Raw genomic sequence first — 24,482 nt, forward strand, 5'->3', positions numbered from 1 at the left:
CCTTCAGAAGTCAATTTCAACTAATTGATTCCCTAATAAATATGCATGTATGCATGCATGTATGCATGTGTTTATATGTATATGTACATATAACAGGACTGTGCAAAACATTCAACGAGGCCCCTCATCAAAATTCTGCACTGCAGCTGCTGAAAATTGTTTGCTGCTTCTTCAACACTATCCTATCAAAATACTCAACAGCAACTTCTAAAAATATCAGGAAGGCTTTTGACTATTACTGCTGCTTTAGGGAAGAAATCATGGGGTGGGGGAGGCTGGTTGAATTAATTTAAAAAGTCCTAAAAGAAGATTTAAAAGACCCATTTATATTATCTGTAACAATCCTTTTCTTATCTCTAGAACAGTTTTTAGACATAGATATATGAATACTACTAAAGAGAATGAATCAGTAATATCTGCTCATCTCTGTTAAATGTAAAACCTATTTAATCACATGATTGGAGGTCTGCAGAATGTGATTTATTCATTCTTGTGCTCCTCTATTTTCATTGCAAGCTTCCTTCAACCAAGTTTAAAATAGGTTTATCTAAAATGAACTGATTTGAGCAAAGGGCTATATAATTATTTTTAATACAAGCTTAAAACAGTTTAATAGTTCAGATCTAATGCATGCCCAGTTATGTTTACAGAGCTTGCCAGAAAAAAGACTTCTCTTTCAGCCTTTTGCTAACATATCCAGAGCTAAAAAAAACAACAAAAAACCCAGTGAAATCTAAAAACCACCCATTACAAATCCCTCTGCTCCATTTCATTGTACTCTTATTTAAATATCAATAATTAGAACCTGGACAAAAGGATCTTTCTCTAATCCAGGATACCTACAATATCCAGCAAGCAGGATGATGTAATTTATAATAACATTATTATGGCAGTTTTTGTCCTTTTTGTTTCTCTGTTCTTAGACATCAATAGGATGTAAGCCAATTTAATTCATTATTAACTAAACCCGAATTTCAGAAAGGTTTGAGTCTTATCTGTAAATTAAGCTTACTTAAATTCCTTGAGTCTGAAGGAATGTGAGGAGATAGATGTTAGGTATCACATATTCATTCATTCATTCATTCACTGATGAAAACTACATGTTATAATAGTTATCTCATAGTGAACATGGATGCAGTACCTAAAATAATCATTTCTGCAACAGGAAATGTAAATTGAGGAACAGCTGTAATCAGGGCTTTTTTTCTCATAGAACGCCCAGAACGGAGTTCTGGCACCTTTTTTGGATGGAACCTTGTAGGGTAGGCAAGGCAGGTTGTATGACATGTGTGGTAATGTGATTTTTTAGAAACACAGACATGAGCAGGGTTTTAAGAAAGAACAATTTGTTAGTGAAGGTTATTCATATATAGATCTTCAAACAATATTATATTTGGTAAAACAAAAACCTTGATAGAAAAGAATGGGAAAGTTGCTAAGATAAAATAAGTTCCAAAATGTTCAATAACCATCATTAACAGTAACAAAAAGAATTGTAAGTTTACTATAGTACTCTAGAGAATTTATAAAAACTAGAGTAGGCTCCACTGGGTATGAGATACAGAATAGAGATAGTCCTCAATGACTGTTTATTCTGTTTCAAGTTATGGCACTGAACGAATGGTACTTGTGCCTGGTCTTCAAAGTTATGACCAGTGGATACTTCTATGGCAGAGGTCCCCAACCCCCGGTCCGTGAACCGGTACCAGGCTGCGGTATGCCAGCAATTGGACTGTACTGTACAAACAAAAGCCCCATCTGCAGGATGCAGGCAGCACACAAAACCACGCCCCCTCTGGTCTGTGGAAAAACCTCTCTCCACATAACCGGTCCCTGGTTGCCCAAAGGATTGGGGACCTCTGCTCTACAGTTCAGGTTCTTGGCAGTTTGTCTGCATTTACAACTATAGGGTATGCTTCAACAACCCCCACCTGCCTATCTCCCCCTCATGTCTGCCCTTTTGGCCCTGTGGATTTATGAGACCTCATAAAGAAGGCCCAAGCTTTCTTGTCGTGGCATCCTCCCTTTGAAACATCATTCTAGACATCAGACTTGCCCTGATCCTGCTTACCTTTTGTATTGCCTTGAAAGCCTGATTTTTATTACTGAGACTGGGTCCCCAGATGTATCTGTATTTGTATCACGTGCTAATTGTTGGTGGTTGGTTTTTCTCAGCTTATCTTGCTTTTAGGTATTATGAAATGGGCATCCATAATAAATAAATAAATATTAATACACTATATTAGTCTAAAATGCAAGGGGCATAAGTCTTAAAAAATTTATTGTCTTTCACAAGTGTTGTTTTCTCATTCATCCATTAGATATTGTCATAATACCTCATTACCAATTGTGTTCCAGCATCTGGTTTTTATTTTTGTTCTTGACATGCAAATTGGTATGAAAAACAAGAAGTGATGGGGACGAGAATGGCACCCATCCCTATAATAAATATATTGTAAGAAAATGGAGATACAGTATGTCTCATAACTGTGAACTTAAAACAAAATCCTGACTGAAAGTGATTTGACAATTTACAGTTTGTGCTTGTCACCATTTTTTTATTGGAACTGGCAACTTTCACACTTTATAGTAACAGAATGACAGAAAAATAATGTTCACTATATATACAGCATGTACATAGGCATCCTCACCATACACAAGGCTAGTGATCTTGACAATCTCATCTCCACAGTCATCTGTGCACAAAAAGACATCATCCATCAGACATTATGTGAACCTTACAGTGAAATGACATTCCAAGTCCAGTGAAAATTCAGCGTAATACAAAACATACCAATCTACTGCAAATGACATCCTTTAAAATAATAATTACTCAGTAGTCATTTAGCTAGAGTCTGAAGCAGAGATGTGTTGTATAGTTATAAGTCTCTTAAGTGAAGCAACCTCTGCAGACAAATTTGCTATGCCCTGTTTCAAGTACAAGTTTTCTGTCTCAGAGACTTTGTAGGAATTGTCTTTAACATCAAGCCCTGCAGTTTTGCCACCACTCTGAGATTTTTCAGTCAGTTCTTTTTGATGGTGCCAGTGTTCTGGTTTGAGAGACCAGTCTTGGATATTAGTCACTTGAATTGAGAAAGGAGTGTGAGCATTATGTACTAAATTTTGTGCATTATGCTTTTCAAGGTCAAAATGTCTTTTAGATGACATATCAATAGGGGACAGTCGTTTCTGTGTGGCATCGTATTCATTGTCCAATGTTTCCACTTTGACTTGCATGGCCTTTGCCTTAATTCTCAGTTTATGAGGAAGTGCAGAAGAGCTTACCTCTGGAACCTTAACTATGGCATTAGTATTTTTAAGCTCAACAGGAGAATGGATTGGACCTTTAGGAACCTGCTGCTCATCTTCTCCATCTGATGACTTTCCCACAACACCCTCATCAGTTTCTGAAGTCCTTGGAGAATTGCTGGAGGAGCTGTTTGCTTGCAACAGTGGAGGGGAATGTGAATAGCCATTAAAATGGCTTCCCATGAAGCCTGGATATATTGAAGTTGTAAAGGACCCTCTTTCGTCTCGTGAGTCTCTTGCATAGTTTTCTAATTCCATAGGTTCCTGCTTTATGATTTGGAATTTATTGTCAGTATTTCTGCAATGGTTTTGTATGGGGCTTGCTTGAGTATGCTCTACTGATGACACTTCAGATACATCAGATAAAGAGCTTTGTGGTGAGTGCTTAATGACAGATATACAACTACTGCTTACAATAGTTGGCTCATGTTCATCAATGAAATTGTTAACACTTGATTTGGAATTCTGATATTCTTGAAAATAAACAACTGTTGAATTGTTGACCTTCTGAATCTCTTGGGCATATGCAGAAGAGCTTATTAAACCAAACTTTAACTTCAGTGAAAGTAACTCAGCTTTTAAAGTGGCATTTTCCTCTCCCAGTGCAATTAGCTTGTTCTCTAAAACAAGATCATTCAGTCGCCGCTTTTCCCTAGACCTTTTGGCAGCTTCGTTATTTTTTCGCCGTTTTTCCCAGTACATTGCATCTTTCTTTTCATCTGGAATGAATTCCCGCTTTCTCCTGCATGCTGAAGCCTTGTTTTTTATCATGGATCCTTCTGCAAGTAACATTTCGTCACCAGTAGCTAAGTCATCCGATACATCAGTCAGTGTAGAATTAAGAACCATAATTTTGTCCATGTTGCCACTTGTATCAGCAGATGCCTCTTCTGTTTTAATGGACTGCATTTTTCTTAGCTGCATCAGAAGCAAATTTCAGTAAATATGTAAATTAATAATATGATAAAGTAACCTTTCAGAGGTCTTGTTGAACCAGAACAATTTAATATATACAGTAATTTTAATTCCATAAGTATTATTCTGTTTATTCCATAGTCTCAGGCATCTTGGTGAAATGTTCCTCTGAGCTGATCCATCTGAGAAACTTCTTTAAAAACCTGTGGCATAAAAAAGAATAATAATTGTTTAGTTACTAATTTCAGTCCCTTTTTTTAAAAAAAGTATTTGCAACACTTTTAGTAATTGTATTTATTTTATGTAATTATCATTTATCATTTACATAAACTGACTCTGTGGTTAATTATAATGTATAAGTAAACAACCCAGTAAGAACCACAATACCCTCAGACTAACATAACATAGGTAAAAAAAAATTTTGCTCAGTCTCTAAAAACTTAAATGCCTGCTTAAAAAGGAAAATTTTCTCAGGGCAGCTTTTTTATTAGGTTTTTTTGTGCTTCGTGCACAAAAGGGTAGCTCTTTGACTACACAGTTGTGTCTTCTACCACCTTGACTTTTTAAACACCCAATCACCTACCTTCACTGATCCATTCCCCTGATATTAAAGTAACTACAGAAAAGATCTTCTTTGTGACTAGGTCTTTTTTGCTTCTTACAGTGAAAAATTCTTGAAGTGCTCTCTTGATATTTTTACATGATGAATAGAATGGTTTTAGTAAAGTGATCCCTAACATAACCTGGCACTGTGCTGACCCAAGCTTTATATTCATTTATTCATTAGGCAAATGTATAGGGCTGCCCAATTTACACACATGGTGACTCCGGGCAGCTTACAACATTAAAAACCCACAATCTAAAAGGCTTAACCCCCACCCCATTCCATCCCTATTTACAGATATTGCCTTATACATTACATTATCTACCAAGTATATTCCTGTCTTTTTACAGAGTGTTGATCAGCTATTAATAACTGCATGTTTAAAAACCAATTGAAACCCATCATAAAAAGCTAATTAATAAACACAAAAAGCATCTATACAGCAAACCATCACCATTCCTATAACTAAATGAAATCTACCTGTCTAAATACATATAGTAGATAGGACCATAAATACGTTTATTGTTTTGAACAATTTTTAAAAATCCAATAAACCATTAATACCAAGGAGAGACACTGCTTGCATTCCTCAGAAGGAATTAAAACCGAACATATGCACACACATATATATTAAGCAGACTGGGCAACATTTTCTGTCCAAGGGCTACAAATTACTCCATTTTGGAGGTTGCAGGAACATTTCTGTTGGAAGTCAAAAAGAGCAAGGTTTAAAGTTTTAAAAACCTGCAGGTCTTGGAAGCTGTGTTCTACTGTTTCCAAAATGCCATACATCAAAAACGTTTCTAACGGCCACCCCACCCCACCCCCACGGTTCATGATCTTTTTTGCCAAGAAACAGCATTTACTTCTGATTTCTGGCAAAAACACCCGAAAGCAAACAAAGGGTTCACTTAATGATTGACTCAGTATACATCTGAGTTATCTGTCAAACTAGTAAAAATTTTACGTACAGATAGTTCTCGCTTAATCCTAATTAGGACCGGAATTGCCATCATTAAGCAAAGAGCTCGTTAGCTGAAATATGCAAATACATCAATGAGCAACAGCTCTTCCAGTAGTCTGGTTGCAGTCATTAGGTGAGGACCATGCCACTGCTAGGCGAGGACCTCATATGTTTCTCCTACTCTATCACTCTTACCTTTGCTTCAATTCCGCCCATGCTTCTATTTCCCTCGATTTCTGTCCTTTGGGGGTCCTAAACTCTGCTGCCTGTACATATTCTCATCGTTGCCCCCCCCCGCTGATCATTGTCATCCTCTTTTCCCCCACTGCTGAGGAAGCGAGCCTAGCCATGGCAGCTGCTGGCCCTTTGGGAACTCTTTGCAATGCCTACCTATCTCCCCCCTTCTCCATCCTTTTGGCCACCCTATTCTCTGCCACCAAAGCCTGCCCCTGCTTCTCCCCCAGCCACCCCTAGCTGACCTTTGCCCAGCTGAGTTTTGTGGCCATGCAAAGGGCCAGCAGCTACGTCTTCTGAAGTTTTAAATCTTTTGGTGTGGTAGCCATAATAAATTTAATATTTTTCAGTAACAGCAGCAATCATATAAAGCAATCTCAGAAATTTATCCTATAAATTATGACAAAACATGTTGTAAACAATTTTACCCTATTCCAGAAAAAAATAAACATTTTATTGTTGATAATTCATTGACTTATTTTTGAAGTGCAGAAATAATGATGAAGCTGGTTTCTAAGTAATTCTAACCAAGTGGAGTGGGTGAGAAAATGATGCTTTATAAAGTCAGGGAAATTAGGAAATGCAGACATGTCTCTTACATTTGCATCTCTATTTAGTAATTGCTATATTTTTTCTCAGTTTAGCAAATGATCACTATAAATTACCCAATTTCTGACACAATTTTTCTGCTAGATCAGAGGTAGGCAAGCTTGGTTGGCTCTTTTATGACTCGTGGACTTCAACTCCCAGAATTCCTCAGCCAGCTAAGCTGGCTGAGGAATTCTGGAAGTTGAAGTCCACCAGTCATTAAAAGAGCCAAGCTTGCCTACCCCCTGTGCTAGATCAATATAGCTGCAAGGAATAACACTAGTCCACATTTTGAAGAATGCATAATTGCTATTATTAGATTTGTATGCCACCTTTACTTTGTACAATTTAGTGAAGCAATCAATAATGTTTCTAACCTCCTCTTTTCCTCTCCCACAACACTATGCACTGGGTTGGACTAAGGGAGAGTGATTGCCTTTCATGTCTAAGAAAGGCCCAGAACTCAAGTTTTTATTCCAGCACCTTAGCAAGATGGCTCATGCAATAATTTAAATAATCTTTAAAAAACAGACAATATTAATAATTTACATTATATATTTATAGCTGGGTCTATGATCTGTGGTATCAATGAAATGTTTCCAGAAACACATCCAATAGTTTTCACATCAGCAAGAATAGAAGGGCAATAACTTAGAACAAATATTTCAAAAAAGACCTCAATGCTGAAAATAGTTTTAAGGATTTAATTTTGTTTAAAAGTTTATGATAATTATTTTAATTTTCAAAAATAACTGGACTACAGCAAAAACATGATTTTTTTTTGTTAAGGTGAGGCTCCCAGTACCATTGCACTGTTTGTTGGGCCAACCAGCTCCACTACCATAACTATAGTATTATTTTATATTTGTAAAATGTAGAAATTCCCAATAGTAAGGGTACATATTATGTATTTCTTTTAACCTTGGTATAATGAATGTAACAACTAAATGTAATAACTAAGATTGGGGTACTGTACTGAAGTAGCCGTTCCACTGGTTGATTGTCCTCACTGACAGCAAGTTTCTCCTTAATTCCAGGTTGCTTCTCTCTTTGATCCATTGTTTCTCATCCTTCCCTCTGGTGCTTTGATGAACAACCTGGCCCCCTCTGCCTTGTGGCAGCCCCTCAGATACTGGAACACTGCTATCATGTCTCCCCTATTTCTTCTTTTCCTTAGACTAGTCAGACCCAAATCCCGTAGCCATTCTTCGTATGTTTTAGTTTCCAGGCCTTTGATCATCTTAGTAGCTCTTCTCTGAATTTTTTCCAAACTCTCAACATCTTTTTTGTAGTATGGGGACCAAAATTAGTTGCAGTATTCCACGTGTGGTCTCACTAGGGTATTATAAAGTGGTAGTAATATATAACATTCCACGGAATTGAGACCATGGCAGAACAGGCCTTCTTCCTCACTGGTTATTCTTGATATGGAATAACCAAGAGGGGCTCCACTGAAGAGTTCTTTGACCTCACATTTTTTAAGGCAGTATAAGTTAACACCAATATCTTAAAACTTAGTTCAATGGAAAATCAGCAGCAAGTATAGCTATTTCAACAGAGATGATATACAGCCGTGGTGAGGCATTATAAACAAAAGCCTAGCTTCCAAGGGCAGCCCTACATATTTTTAGCATTCGGTATGGCATGTTATTCATTCCTCCCAATGCAAAAAATAGTTCAATGTCAGGTATGGAGGTATGGAATAGTTAGTAATTTAGAATGAACACAATCTCATAAGCATCATTATGCTAATAAAGAAACATGTATTCCACTTCTTTCAAAAACGGAGGTTCCTTTTTGTTACAGTAAATAAATAAAATTGAACTGAATGAAGGAAATGGTAAACAAAGTACCATTTCCTCTGACAATATGAAAAGCATTCTTGTGGTTAAAATAAGATAAATCTTCTGGTAACAAATTCAATATTTACACTAACCACAAAGTTAAAGTGGGTTTTTTTCTCACATTGTGTATTTTCAAAGAGTTACTATTTTAAAAATCTACTAAAACTCTGCAAAATTCCATTAGCTTTATAGGTGTCCATATTGTATAGTTTGTTATGGCACAATATCAAAGTCAAACCTTGGATCTCTTTCAATTTCTTTGTGTATATATAAGCTAGAACTTCATATGATGATAATAGCAAATCAAGTCAATTTTACTACTGATATTTGTAATGTTACTGAAAAATATGTATGTATATATACATAAATTAGTGAACTATAATTCCACATTTCATTTCAAATTCTACCATTTCTTCTATGGTTAATTTTCACAGTTGTTTGTTTGTTTATGCAATTTATCCACTATCTCAGTCCTCATTGACCCTGAAAGTTTACAGATATTAACATAAACAAGAATAAACTCTACATTTAAAAGTTTAGATAACGAGTTTAAAAGTAACAACTACATTCAATCTATGCTCAATCCCCAAATGCCTTCCAGAACAACCATTTACTACCTAATTATAAATGCTACCTTGCATTCCTTGAAAGATATTTTTAAAGACAAAGAGCTACTAAAATTCTTTACAGTATAAGTCATTTTAACAATGTAATAATCAGCAATAACTAGCTTAATATTGAAAAGATTCATAACGCTTCATCCCTACTTTTTACCTATTCCATAGTTATAAATGATATGGTGGCTGTTTTCTTCAAAAACACAATTTCTGAAAGACTCCTATTCAGCCTGATTGTACTTTCAAGGTAAATTCTCTTTTGTGAAGAGGCAACAAAGGGGAATGTTATGCAATTTACTATTTTTATCCTACTACACCTGGAGTTTGCATCACAATGATGAAACTTAGGTATTCATTTGCAGAAGGATAAAAGGAAGCCTATGAAACAATAGAGCTGCTAGTATTCAACTAAATCTATGCAGTCGGGTTGGGAAAAGACTAAAAGCTGTATTTACCTGGTTTGGCCACTAACTACAAAAACCCTCACTGCTGAACAGTGGCATCATATTTTTATTCAAACCAATTATTTACCACTGTGATATAATCTCTGAGGGACATGGGCGGTTCAAAAGTATGAAATACAAACAAATATAAATTTGCAATGATATAACTGTAGTTGATCATCAAGCTGCCTAGCTTTGTGTTACTTTGTAGGTAAAGATTTATAGATCAGAATAAGCATTATTCTAAAACAGACATGTCAAACTCGCGACGTCACGTGACATCACGCAACGTATCGGGACGGTTTTGTCATTGCCGGCAATGGGATGGGCGTGGCTTCCAGATGACGCATCCGGCCTGCGGGCCGGCAGTTTGACACTCCTGTTCTAAAACAATAATCAGAGCATTAAAGACCAACATTGTCAGAAAAATACCTGGAATGTTTCTATTAACTTTGTAACCTTTAGTCATACTTGCAAGGCATACAAAATGCTCAGTCATGGGGCAAACTAAATATATACAGTAGTTAGTTCTAAACATAACAATTTCAGCTAAAAGGCTTGTCTAATTCTTGGTATTTTTAATAGCACATTCTACTCCTTGAAGGGCAGTGTTGTATGCATATATTTAATTATATTACTTTTACCCTTGAGCTAATGATTATTCAGCTCTTACAACGTATTTTCATTGTTCTCAACTTTCTAAAAACAAAATAAGTTTCAAGAATTCTTTCTAGGTATAAACATTATTTATATTTAGAACCAGAGTTATAAATAAATCACAATCTCATTTAAAATTACATTAAATTAGTAGACACCGAATACAACAAATACCTAAAACAATCATGTTATCAACTGTTTTGGTTATTGGCTCTGAATTAAAATCTAAACTTGAGTTTGATTTTAAAAAAACTAGAGTTGCAATCCTATTTGGGAATAAACAACTTTAAACGTAATGGATCTGATTTCTATGTAGGTTTCTGCTGTTAGTCTCAGTTGATTATCTGTAAAATGAAATTATGGCCATATCTGCCTTTAACATTTTGCTAGCTTGACTTAAAACAGCTTAAGAAAACCCTGTCTCAGCTATGATACTTTGCTTACAACTTGCAAGTTATTCAGTCCAGATAGTAGGCTATCATATACTCCCACTGGACAATTCCCATGGTGCTCTAATCTTTCTCCTCCAAGAAGGAAATTGCCATTAGCTTTCCTTCCTATGGACATATTTATATAGCTGTATTAAATTAAAGAGAGGTAAAACATAAAAATACTTGCCTCTACAAGCAAGTATATAAATTAGCAAAAAACAACCAAAAACATTTTCTGCCCTCTTATTTTTAATGTCTTTCAGACCTACGCTTACCATGAGTTATTTGATAGCAAAACAATATATCTTGCTTTATAAATAAGATCACTGATTGGAAACCCAACATAATCATTGCTTGTAATTAAATGAATAATCTCTTATTATCATTCAATGTTGATAAGGCATCCATGGGAGTTGAGTCAGAATGCAAAAGATCAGGTAACAATATAATCACAATATTATGATCCTAGCCTTGCCTCTGTTGTATGTGTGTACCACATTGACACATGTACAAAAGGGATAAGACTTAGTTTGTAACACTGTACCTGCCAGAGTACAGTTTTACCTCATTTTTTACCACTGACCACTGTCTCAATTATCTGCTGTTGAAAACATACCACTCTCTCATTTCAGATAAATGTGAAATAAAATCCCAACTATAATATCCTACCAAAAAATGGAAAGATAAATGGGAAGTGGACAATTTTCCTTTCCATATACCTATATACCCTCTCTCCTGTATGTTCTGTATGAACTATTGTTGGGTCCTGCAAAGGAAAGAAGGAAGAACAGAATATTTTATTCTAGGGACAAAAATTTGATTACTTAACTTGTGTTGTAATCCTAAGTGTTCATAGACCACAGATTCAAATCCTATAGAACTTGGGTTTTTTTAAGTATAACTTCTAAATTGTAGGCAATTATAGCACACGTATGTAAGATTATTCTTCATTTCTAACTGGGAGACTGGACTAGAAAAATAGTACAATATAATCTCAAATATAGGTAATCCTCGACTTACAACCACAATGGAGTCCAAAATTCTGTTGTTAAGTGAGACATTTGTTAAGTGAGTTTTGCCCCATTTTACAACCTTTCTTGCCACAGTTGTTAAGTGGATCACTGCAGTTGATGTTGATAACTACTGACTTTGCTTGTCAGGTCAGAAAAGGTGATCACATGATCTCAAATGAGATGGGTAAGTGGACACAGCAACAGTCATAAATATGAACCAGTTGTCAAACATCTGAATTTTGATCACGTAACTATGGGATGCTGCAAAAGTCGTAACTGTGAAAAGCGGTTTTTTCAGTGCCGTTGTAACTTTGAACGGTCACTAAATGAACTGTTGTAAGTCAAGGACAACCTGTATAGTCCCAGATGCATCATGACAGAGCCAGGAGCAGCTTCCAAACTAGCTGTGCAATCTTGGAGAAAGCTGCAGCTACTTTAACAATTCATCTGAAGCCTCCCCTTCTAAGAACTTGCATAGAAATACCTCTTTATATATCCATCTGCTCAAACAGCATAGAGGTACTTCATTGTGTTATCCTGTAGTTGCATACCTTCCCCATGAAAATGAAATTGCCTTCAGTTAAAATTCAATTTGCTTGCTGGTTCATTTCAGAATTGATTTTATTATTTCTTTAAATGTATTGCACCTGTGAGTTTTTTTTGTTCAGTCTGGTATATTGCTTTTGTTGTTAAATCTTGTAGAGGGCTCCTCTAGACTGGACTACTGCCGTGGACTCTACATGGGGTTGCCCTTGAAGATTATTCAGAAACTCCATCTGGTTCAGAGTGGAACAGTGCAGGCAGTTATGTGTGCTCCTAAAACAGTGCTTAATATCTACTGCATTGATTGCTAGTTTGCTTCTGATTTTAACTCTTAAAGCCCTTCATGATAGGGGATAAGCTATCTGAGGACTGCCTCTCCCCAATTACAGTACATCAGCCCACCCATTAGACCTTGCAGAGAAGGCATGCTGCAGGTGCAATCACCTAGGGATCTACATTTGATGGGTTCCAGAAGAGCCTTCTCTGGTGTGGTGACCGCCTTAAGGAACATCCTTCCCACCAAAATTAGTTGGCACAATTCCTTGATATTCTGAAAGGCCCTCACAATCTGGTTATTTGATCAGTTCTGGGACTCCAAGGTGACTTGTCTCTTAACTATGGTTTGTATTTATTACTTGCTTTTATATTTGTATTTACTCTTTTTATGTTTTTTGTTTTTATCTATTGTTGTGTGCCACCTTTCGATGAGATGGGTGGCTATATAAATGTTATAATAAATACCTAGATAGATACTGCCTTGGTATCATAAAATGAAGAGTCATGTTTTTGTGAGATAATTAATTAATTAATTAATTAATTAATTAATTAATTATCTCACAAAAACATGGCTTCATTTTATGATACCAAGGCAGTATCTATTAATTAATTAATTAATTAATAAAGCAAGCAAGCAAGCTGTAATGGAAAAAAATGGTACAGATTTACATTAACAAGCAAACAAGGAGAAAACTATTTCGTCTTTAAAAAAAGATTACATGCAATTTTGCAGTACAGTATTTCTGTTACTCAAATACATAGCTATAATCTATTCTACTACTTAGCTATTAAGAGTTTTACTCCTCAAAGGTAACTAACACAAATTATAATGCTGCAACTGAATAACCAGGTTTTCTGGAAGTATGCACCACCTAATTCACTTAAACTTACGTTTTAGTAATGGGATTGGACTGAAGGGTGTCATTTCACTGGTCCACCCTACTGTATCAGCAGCCTTTACCTTGTCCCTTCAACTCACTGGCATTAACTCCCTCCCAATCTGCTCTGAAATGTTGAATAAGCCTGCCTCGTGGATTTAAGCTATTGTATAACAGAAGTACAATGAAGTGTCTTGTGTGAATGGTAGCATGCTTGATTAATAGTGGGCATAGCCAATGTTACACTGGCAGCTAACATTAGTAAGTTCACCTTTGATCTTTTCCCTTTCAATTGAAAAGTCTTCAGCTTATACTGTAATTCTCTACATAGGAACAGATTCCATTCAGCTTTAAGAGGTGTTTTTTCCTGAGTAGTAATGTATAAAATTGTGCTAACTATCTATCTATGTCTGCATTAATTAATTTTAGAAAACTCGGTCATAATTAATCTAAAACGAATGTACAATAATTTGATGTTAGACCTTTAAAAAGAAAAGAAAACGAACACAAATACATCACAATGTAAAGTTTAGTATTGGCTTAAAAGGCAATTTTATATAATTTATGGAATTAGAGTTAGAATTAAAAATATATTATTTACTTTACACATGCACAGATATCAGTGTTTTTTCTGGTATTATTTTCCAATATTTATAATTATTTAACTATACATAGAATTTTATAAAATATCCTTCACAAAATTTTATAAAATGTTCAATGATAAACACTTCTCTTCTGTTTACCTCCCCTGGCCCAAGAATAGGCAAAAGGATAATAGAGTTCTGAATCTCAACTACAAATACATTTTATTACTAATTACACTAACAATGAGTATTTATTTAAATACATTTCTGTCAAGACTATGATTAAAATACTATATCAGACACTTATCTCATAATTTCAGTTATATAAAAGTAACAACTGGTAAATGATCTATAGAAGTACTGATAAATGATATCGACAAATAACAATTGATGACTGATGATCTCTCTTATTTAAATAGTAAAAATACTCTTGAGTTGAAATTGATCTTTGGTGACTGCAGCTATGAAGTTTTATTGACCTTGTTACAGAAATGGTTTGCCTCTGATTTTTCCAGTCTAACTAGTGGCCCTGGAATTTCCAAGTAGTCTCGGTCCAATTACTATCCAGGTCCAACTTGCTTACCTTCCAATATCTGGCATAGACCAGACAATTACACTGCTTTCAGTGTTGCTATATTCAAAGCTGAAGTCTTCCTTCATGCTTTATGACAAGCCTGTAACAAGACTGAGGTGTCTATTTTTGGTTCAATTTAAATACGTAAGGATATTCTTTTTTGAGAACTTCCTATGACAAAAAGCTCTATTGTTGCTATTTTTTATTTTACTACACACTTATATAGCCACCTGTGTCAGTAAAAGCAACTTATTACGTTAGCTCACAAAAAATTGCATATCTTTTTAACAATTAAAAATAATGCAATCCCCTATTTTGGTTATTGGTAACACAAATATACATCAGCATTTTTAAAATCATCTACTGATCTGATCTATAAAATGGAATAAGGCAAGTGGCAAATCTGGCTGATTCATTGTTACTTTTAGCCAAAGTCTAATTTGGAACTATTTTGGGTGAATCATACCTACAAAATGCACCTTCGAGTTCCAAGACATCAGCTCTATGAATTTTTGTGAGAACACCACTGTCTCTAAGCAAAAATCTTAATTTTATCTATATTAACGAAGTTAACTTGTGATAACAATACAGTGGGAAAATCATATTTAACAATATTTCTATACTGAATAATAAGAGTAAAATGCACAGTAGTTACTAATGAAAGCTATTAAAACAAAACTTAAGAAAGCCAACTATGATATCCTGCACTGTATGCAGACTGCTATTTATGGGAAGCAGTTAATTTAGACAGGACTTGTAGCTTTGAAAAAGCAAAGAATTTTTTACAGTAAATGAAAAACTTGTATGGCTGATTTTTCTAATGGAACCTGCTTTTAAATAGACCTGAAACTGATTGAACTTGTATGAAAAGAATTCATGTCTGAGTCAATACACTTTCCTGTTTTAAAAGTTATTTTAGCATAGATGAGACATACATCCTAATAGAAATCACACAAAGGTTTACACATTATTAGTTCCAGCAGTGTGAGTCACACTTTGGCATACTTGTTTTTCTTTGTCATGGTAGAGATTAAAGTCCTGTCCAGAGATGGAAAGTAAGTCCAAATACAGATCATAGTGAGAAAAAAATGATAAAATAACATCATCTACACGTTTATTACTTAAAATTTCCAGAAATAATTCTCTCATGCAGTTTGAGGCTATAGAGACTAAAAAATTCTACATTAAGCAAGAATGTATTCCAATTTTAATTACAATGAACATCTAGCATGAAAATTCCTTTAAAGACTACTGTAAAAAACTGTGTAAAAGGATCAGTTCAAAGGCCTGTTATATAACAGCCACACTAACCATAAATATATTGTTGATTTGGTCAATCACCAATACTGCAACAGTTTAGAAAAATAGAGATTTCTGACTATACATCATGCCTAATAAAATGGAGCAATAAAATATATAAATAATCTTTTATCTATTCTAAATTTGAATAAATATAATTTCATGAGCAAACATAGCATGTCAAATGTTTCTGCCAAACAACTCATAGAAGAGAATATTTGTAAATCTGAGTTGAACTGCAGGATCCTTGGTGCTCTCTGAGCTTTAGTTGTTTTCTTGTAGATGTCTCACTACCAAACTAGGTAATATTATCAGTGCTAGTTGTCTGTGCAGTTTTTTAGGATCTGACACTGGTAAGTAGGGCAAGCTATCATAGGCATTTGTGCAGAAAGAATAGTTGTTCCTTGGTGGAAGTGTGCCTACACACAGATTTCTCCCATTTTTACGGCACTGATGATGTTACCTAGTTTGGTAATGAAATGTCTGCAAGAAAACAACCAACTCAGAGAGTACCAAGTACTCCTCAACGTTTAAACAGATTGAAAATAATTTAGAGTTTTGCTATAATCACACAGAGCTAGTCTGTGATAAAATGCTGCATATCCTAGCAAGATCATCTACCAAGAATCTATTGTACTTATGAGTCACATCTGTTGCTTAACAATATGTAATAATCCTAAAACAAAGCAGTTTTATGTTCAGATTGTTGCATCATTCTGATATTATAATAACCAGAGATCAAGAAAGTAATAGACATGTCAAACTTGCGACGTCACGTGACATATCAGCACTGTTTTGCCATTGCTGGCAATGGGGTGGACGCAGCTTCCGCATGACACGTCCGGCCTGCAGGCCGGCAGTTTGACACCCCTAAAGTAATGCAACAAGTACCATCCAGGAAAAGGATATCATTACATAAACAAAGTTTGAACAATCTTAAGAAGAATTAGCCCAGTTTGAAACAAACTAAAGTTATGTTTTGTTTCAAGATATGAGCAACTGAAAGTGACTGACATCTTATAGAGATTGTACATTAACTGCTAGCACTGTTTTTCTTCGCAGCCAAACATAAACAGCAAGAAGCAAGAGTAGCCTCACATTACACACAGGAAGATGGTAACCTCAAAACTATTGCTTCCAAAAAAATTATAATAAAAAACTGAATCTGTAAGAACAAATGAAGATTGTAAAAACCAATTCCTTGAAGAATGGTTAAATATTTATTAATTAAAATTGAAAAGATAGAATAATTATTGAGAAAGCTGTTGACGGATTAGTCAACTTATGGAACTCACTACCACTTTGAACAATAATTTGTTGCTGTCTGGTAATCAAAGACTGCTATTGTTCCTATCTCGTAATAGATGTAAAGGTAAAGGTTCCCCCGCACATGCGTGCTAGTCGTTTCTGACTCTAGGGGCCGGTGCTCATCTCCGTTTCAAAGCAGAAGAGCCAGCGTTTGTCCGAGGACGTCTCCGTGGTCATGTGGCCGACATGACTAGACGCCAATGGCGCACGGAACGCTGTTACCTTCCCATCATAGTGGTCCCTATTTTTCTACTTGCATTTTTACGTGCTTTTGAAGTGCTAGGTTGGCAAAAGCTGGGACGAATAACAGGCGCTCACTCTGTTACGCGGCACTCGGGATTTGACCCGCCAAACTGCCGACCTTCTGATTGACAAGCTCAGCGTCCTAACCCACTGAGCCACCGCATCGCTTAATAGATGTAAAGCTGCCCTTAAACCTGGAACTGAAGTTTTTTTTCCAGTTATATATTATTGCCTGATAATTTTCTTACACACATGTGCTATGTGCAAGAACATGATAAAAATATATCAGGGCAGAATATATAATAGTATGTTTCAGGCTTGTAAATAATTTATTTACACCTGATGTCATAACTACCAATCCCTCTTGAGCAAAATAAATATTTACAATCATATTTCACCAGTAGACAACCAGTTGCTGTGACCAAATGTAAGTATTCAGAAATAAACTGAGATTTTTGAGCTGGGCAATAGAATGTTATGAACCAACAATGAAACAACAGTAATTTTAAGTTCATTTTTTAAAAGATAGAGAACTTCAGAGTAGCAGCAGAGACCCTGAAACAGAGAAGTGGGTTCAGGTATATTTTGATTAGTTTTTTTAATAAAATTGCTAAGCATGGGAAATTAGTTTTGAGTAAATAATAGCTCTGTTCTATAAAGGAAAAGAAGTTAAAGAAAAAAAGAGGTTCAAGAATGATTCAACCCTTTCCCCAACATAATGTGTTCTCAATATTCCTCCAAATGTATTGTGGTATAATTCCCATCATTATAGCCAGTTTGATTGGGAGTTATAATAATTGCAGTATAATGCATTAGAAAGGCAACAGGTTGGGGAAGAGTGATTGGAACATATATGCTACCATCAAGTTCTATGTCAGATTTGTAGCTAATATGAAAGGCATATATATGGTTATTAAAGTGTACATAACAGGACTATAACTTGTTCATGAATTATGTTTCTCAAATTCATTATCATAGAAGAAAACACAAATGTAATATAGAACTAAATAGTCTGAGTAAATCCCATTGACTGAAATATAATTAAGCATATTCAACAAATCCTCAGAAACACAATGATGCTCATGCATATCAGTAAGTTAATTGTATAAGTATTTAAAATTATGATTTAACTTGAAAGAAATTCTTTTACTATGTTGGTGATACTAGTGTAATGCAGTTATTTTTATAACGTGCACTGCTAGGTTTTTATTTTTTAATGATATATCTCGTTTGTGTTTTGTTTTTGGTTGGAGAGTTATATTTATTTTAATGCCTAAAATCTGACATGAAATAGAGTGTTGAACTATTTTAATTACAAAAATTTTCAATGGGGCTAATTATTTTAATTTCTCTATAAAATATATGGGCACATTTTCCACACTCAACTTCAGTGTCATTATTCTCAGTTCAGACTTTCAAATCCAAAGTCCTTTAGTTCAATTTGCTATTTAATCTTATGTTATGTTGCTACATTACCACACACTTTATATACATCATCCTAAACAAACCATGTCAATCAGCAAGTCAGGCAACTGATTTTACTGACTCAATGTAGTACAATAGCATTTATTTTTTCCTCTCCATATGTGGGACTACAATTGCCATCTGCTAACCATTTAAGGCAGTAGTGAGTTTTACTTCATGTAGATGTATGTAGGACTGTGCAGTCAGTTATGACTAAGAAGTATATTTAACTATATAATCTATAAGCATGGCCCATAATGCTAGATAAGTCAGTGATTAAGATTTGTCTATACATATTTGTCAAGTGATAGTATAGTGAGGATGACCAATTCTATCTGATATTCCTTTATGTTGATTCTAAATTATGTAATAAAATTTAGCAACTTTTGTGGGAGATTGTTTTCTTGATCAGCTAGTCCATTGTAAGAAAGCAGGGCAGTATAAGATATTTTCAAAGAAGAAACTATAATTTTGTACCTACTATCTCAGTGGAAACAAAAAATAAATGAAAAATAAGAGATTATGATGAGGTGTTCCTATTATCCTAAAATGTTCAAAAAGCACTGACTAGAATGTATACTGCCATTTATATGTCAAAGTCTAGGCAGGTGGGAAAGAAGTGCTCATGTGCTCCCTCTCCACCCACAATATTTATGGCACATTTGGGCCCTAAGCACCCCTTGTCTAAGGTCCTGGTTTTTTTCCCTGAACTATATTGCTTTTGTAAGAGTCCATGAAGCATTACAAAATTATAAGCCAAGGCTTTCTTGCACCAATAGAAGCAAACCTATATGATATGTTTGCTAATTGTGGAAGTTCCATATTTTTGTACATATTTGAAATACAACTATATGAGTTTATTCCTCAATCTTTTTATTTGATTTATATGGCTACCAATCTCACTTTTATGTGACTTTAGGCAGGTTACAATAAAACAAAATACATAAAATATACAATATAAAAAAATCAAGAGACACCAGAGACCCGTGCTGTGGAGAGACTGGAGGGGACATGGTTTTATGTGCTGCCTGCATCCCGTGAATGGCGTTTCACTTGTTTGCACAGCCCAATTTCTGACATGCCGCGTACTGGTGCTGGTACACAGACATCATCCACACAACCAAGAGATGGGCTCTAACCCATGACCAAGGCCTGGTCCACAAAGTCAAGTTTTCAGGCCTTATAAAAGACTAACAGGGTCAGAACAAGTCTTGGGGAATGATGTTCCAAAGGGCATGTGCATGGAATGTTGTCAGCCAACATTCCCTAGCCAATAATGCCCATAAAGCACGTCCTCAGACAGATTGAGTAGAGCAGGTAGGAGCAATTGAGGAGAATAATTCTTTGAACAATATACGAACATTAATCATGATGCTGAGAAATTTATATTTTTACCATTCCAAAACATCAAAAAAGTTTGTCCTAAAAGCTTAAGTAACATTTTGTTTAGATTGGGACTTGCACATGTGAAAATAACCTCTCAATTTCAGTGAACAGTGAGTGGATCAGAGCTAAAGGCAAATATCTCCATATCTGAAATATGTAATACGGTATCTACCGGCAGTACCAGATTTTGACAAAACTGGGAAATTCAATTTTAAAAAATTGCCAGAAATTCATATAATAAGATCCAAGAAAGTTCATCAGCAGAATGGAACCCAATCCAAATTTCCTGGACTTTGGCATCAAAATCCAGCAAGCAGGACTTGTGACCCCACACCAATTTTGGCAAGTGGAAGAAACTGACTTATAAAATAGGACTGCAGTTTGATTTACTTCTGAACAAAAATAAACTAGCTGGCAAATCTTATTTTCCTTGTAGATATTAGGAGGAAGGCAACAATTAACTCATGATTAACAAACATAAAAAAATCCTAGCACGTTTTTTTTTTTACATTCTGCACCTGGAAAAGCCAGAGCAGATAACTAAAATTGGTGGTGATTTATTCTATTCTGGAAATGTCAGTTGTATTATTCCTTTCATCACCGATCAGGCGATGGATATTCCAGGCTTTTTAAACCCTGCTTCGCTGCATCGAACGTGCAAGACCTAGCCCAGCCCACCCTTCAGCCAAAAAGGATTGCCACAGACTTCTCCCAACGTGGAGATTTCCAGAGGTACTGGACTTCCAAGGAGACTGCAGACTGCAGGGCGAGTCGGCCGAGTGCCTCGGCGACATTCCGGCAAGGCAAAAGGCACAAAGGGGGGCAGGGGTCCCTCAGGCCGGCCGGGGAGGGGAAAAGCGCGTGCTCTCGGCTGGCTTAACCCAGTTCCATTTTGCAAGGCAAGAAGGAGCCGGGAGAGGGAGGCAGGGAGGAGCTCTCCTCCGCCCACCCTCTCTCCCGCCTTTCATTCCCCGCGTTGAACAGCGCGAGTACACGCGCTACGTGACTGGAGACGCATCCCTCCCTCCGGCCAGCTTGTTCTGCTCTCGCTCCGTCCGTACAAAACAACTGTTATCCAGCTTTATTTACTCCTGCCCGAGCCAGCAGGGCTTACGTTCTCCTCTTCTCCCCCTCCCCCTCACTGGAGCGCTGCCTGCCGCCTTTATTCCCCCCTCCCGCCCCCTCCGCAGAACAAAGGAATGCGAGGCGCCGAGGCAGCGCCCTCCAGCCAGCCCCTTCCAGCGCGCGCGCGCTTCTCGCCCAGTCATAACAACCAACGCCTTAAGGACTGCTGCGAGTCCTCCGGCTCCCTTCTCCAGTCGCCGCGGCCGCCGTCGCCTCTCCGCCCCGGGGCCGCGAGAGCCAGGCTCGCCCGGGCGCCCATTCCGGCACCCAGGAAGAGAGGCCCCAGTCCAGCGCCGCCGCCTCCCTCCTCCTTTCTTCGCTAGCCTGCCTGGCGAAAGGCCAGAGCGGACCCGAACGGCCCTCCAGAGCAGCCTCGTTTTTAAAACGCGGGAGAAAGCTGGGAATGTCGGCAACGCCTCCTCCTCCTCCTCCTCCTCAACTCACTCTCTCGCGCTAAGAAGAGCCAGCAGGAAACATTTTTTAAAGGATGTTAACGTTGGATTCCACGCCCTCCCTCGGAACATTTTCAGGGTTTCTTAAAAGAATGGGCCGTTTTTAAATGTAATTGCTGCAAAAAAAATAAAAAGTCGGGAGCCTTCCCCCTTGCCTAGGAAAAAAAAAAAACTAGAGGGAGATTCTGCGAGAGCATCTTACGTTGCGGTTGCCCGGCAGGCTTCTGACCCAAGTGACATAGATCACAGCAGGCTGAAGCTAACGGCTGCCCCCCTCATCTCCCGTGTCAGCACGATCTCGTTTCTTCCAATACGAGGTGCAGGGGGGGGCAATGAGTTACGAGACAGTCACTTTTCCCGAAACACGTAATCGTCTCCTAATAGGTCTGTTTTTGCCGGGGTGGTGGTGGCGGCGGGCGAGGAGGGGTGGAAGATCATGCACGAAAGCTGACACCTACCAAACCACTTGATGTCTGTGCGAGATGCCTTCCTAAAAATACCAGTCTTATCAGAACGTCTCCGAAGGCGTGGAGTTCAAAACGCGAGCAAATGTCCTTGAACGCCTATTTGCACAGCTCTGGAGAAAAGACCAGAAATAGCCCAGGAAGCTACAATTGCTTCAGTATGATGGAGCTAAATATAGTCGTGCGCAATTCTCATTTTAAGGGACGTGGCACATATTCAACAAGCCGAGTTGTCGCTCCATTTAACCACCGATCTACTTTTCCAAAGGGGCGAGGCGGGACTTAGGGGGGTGGGTAGGAGGGGGTGGGTAGAAAAGGAATTTGGACATCTCTTAGTCTAACGCTGTCTTTAAAAAAAACCGGAGTGAATTGTTGTAGTTTCTTCACGGGAAGATTTATAAAATCACGTAATTAACTTCCCAGCCTCGCTGCCAGCACATTTTGTGGTTACATAATGCAACGTTTCCAGGAACGATCAAAGAAACGCATTGCCTGAAAACCAGTTGCCAACAGAGAGCAAACGGCAGCAGCCAATACACACACAAGCTTTAAAAAAAAAGAACCGCTTGGAAGAGAGCGATTTGTTACGTGTGTATTCCTTTTATAGTTGTTTTAAAAGTGAATTCTGGAACGTAAGGATTTTTCTTTTAAAGAATTCTCGAAGACCACAGTGGATACCTACTTGAAAGTTTCTGTATCATTTCTTACACACATTTTCTATAAAATATCCCGAAGAGATGAAATGTGTAACGAGAGACAGAATTCCACAGCGCTAAGCGAAAATTCTCCAAGCGCTGCACGTTCTCGTCCCCTGGCTTGCCAATAGTAGTTCACCATGGAGGGATTATGCAATGTATGAAATAACAAGTCGTACCAACCTCCCCTTTGGCTGTTAAGACATTCACACAGCTAAAACGTGCGCCTAGAAGAGAAGTCCAATAAAACGGAGGCAGCTTGCCGAGAGCTATTTCTCTTCTCATCACCTCCCCATCCCCCGATATCGCCGAATAGCAGCTCATTCGCGTTCAATTCTTTCACTAACCCTATTCAAACAAGCCTTCTCCAGTTCGGCCAGGATTGCTCGTTATCAGCCGGTCTCAAGCTTGCCTAACGTCTTTGCTCCTCCAAGCCACCAATTTATCTCACACAAGAGCTACATTACGCAACACCAAGACCGCCACAGAGAAAGAACAAACGAAAAAGCCCCACGGGCCATAAAGCCACGCTCCCGGTCGGAGACCGTGAACCCAGGGTCGCCTGCAAGCATCTTAAGGTGGCGAAGTCCCGCGCTGGCATGCCAAAGGCTGTAAAAAACAAAGTTGTAGGGCAGCCATAGAGACAGATGCGCACAAAGCGGAGCTGGCTATTGCCTACCGATAACGACAGGCACGTGTGCAATCGAGCTGGGCTGTGAGGTCTAAGCACGCCAAGTGTCCCAATAAAACAAGAAGACTCCTTCGTAGGGAAATATGACAAGTACACTCAGAGGAGGCTTTAGTAGATAGATAGATAGATAGATAGATAGATAGATAGATAGATAGATAGATAGATAGATAGATAGATAGATAGATAGATAGATACCTGCACATCTATATTTTAGCGGTCTCCTTTAACGCGGTGGGACAGGCTGTCCGTCACCCCAGAAGCTCCTTCTGGCATCTGATCGCTTTCTTCAGAAGTTGCCACTTTGGGGGAGCGAGCGGGCTGACTCGGCGCCCAGGCGTGAGGAGCTGGAAAGGCTCAGGGGAGACCTTCTGGAAGACCCCCTGATCAATGGGAGCGCCGCTGCCTCTGCTGGAAGCAGTCAGAAGCAGTTCGCGGGTGAGGAGGAGGAGGAGGAGGAGGAGGAGGAGGAGGAGGAGGAGGAGGAGGAGGAGGAGGGAGCGCGAGCGAGTACGTCAAGGGAGCGGTAACTGGGTCTTCTTGCCGACTCTGCGAACGCCGCCGCCGCCGCCGCTTGCTAAGAGAGAGATCTGTGTTAGTAGGTCAATACTGTACGCTCTTCACAACGTACAATTCTCCTGCCAGCCTTTGCAATGACGGGCGGTTGCGCGGTGCCAATCAGAGCTCGGCGCTTCTCGGGGAGCAGCCAATGGAGGCCTCCCGCAGGGAAGTGACAAGGGCAGGACCAGACTTGAATCGAACCCCGCCGCCCCGCCTCCCCTCCCCTCCCCTCCCTTTTTACACTTTCTCCGCCCTGTTGGAGCGGCGTGTGGGGTACAGTAAGATGTACGCGCTTGGCTATTGCATAACTTGGCGGAGCGGAG

At 37.9% G+C, this 24,482-nt stretch overlaps 1 protein-coding gene across 2 annotated transcripts; it reads right to left on the minus strand.

Annotated features, from left to right (window-relative positions):
- Positions 1–2,404: 2,404 nt before the first annotated feature.
- On the minus strand, positions 2,405–24,154 carry NFIL3 (nuclear factor, interleukin 3 regulated). Of its 2 annotated transcripts, none has more exons than XM_083355114.1 (2): positions 23,797–24,154; positions 2,405–4,427 (listed from the first exon to the last, which is right to left on the minus strand). In XM_083355114.1, the coding sequence occupies exon 2, from the start codon at positions 4,231–4,233 to the stop codon at positions 2,845–2,847; it is 1,389 nt and encodes a 462-aa protein (XP_083211240.1). In that variant the 5' UTR covers positions 4,234–4,427; positions 23,797–24,154; the 3' UTR covers positions 2,405–2,844. The 2 variants fall into 2 exon arrangements, with proteins under 2 accessions (XP_083211240.1, XP_083211241.1); XM_083355115.1 differs by lacking the exon at positions 23,797–24,154 and adding an exon at positions 21,954–22,142.
- Between the last annotated feature and the right edge of the window lie 328 nt (positions 24,155–24,482).

Source organism: Vipera ursinii (genome assembly GCF_947247035.1).
Source record: "Vipera ursinii genome assembly, chromosome: 2".
Lineage (NCBI taxonomy): Eukaryota > Metazoa > Chordata > Lepidosauria > Squamata > Viperidae > Vipera > Vipera ursinii.

Bases quoted from the DNA above. Each gene is read 5' to 3' on its own strand.
- NFIL3 (XM_083355114.1), bottom strand. From the start codon at position 4,233: ATGCAGCTAAGAAAAATGCAGTCCATTAAAACAGAAGAGGCATCTGCT.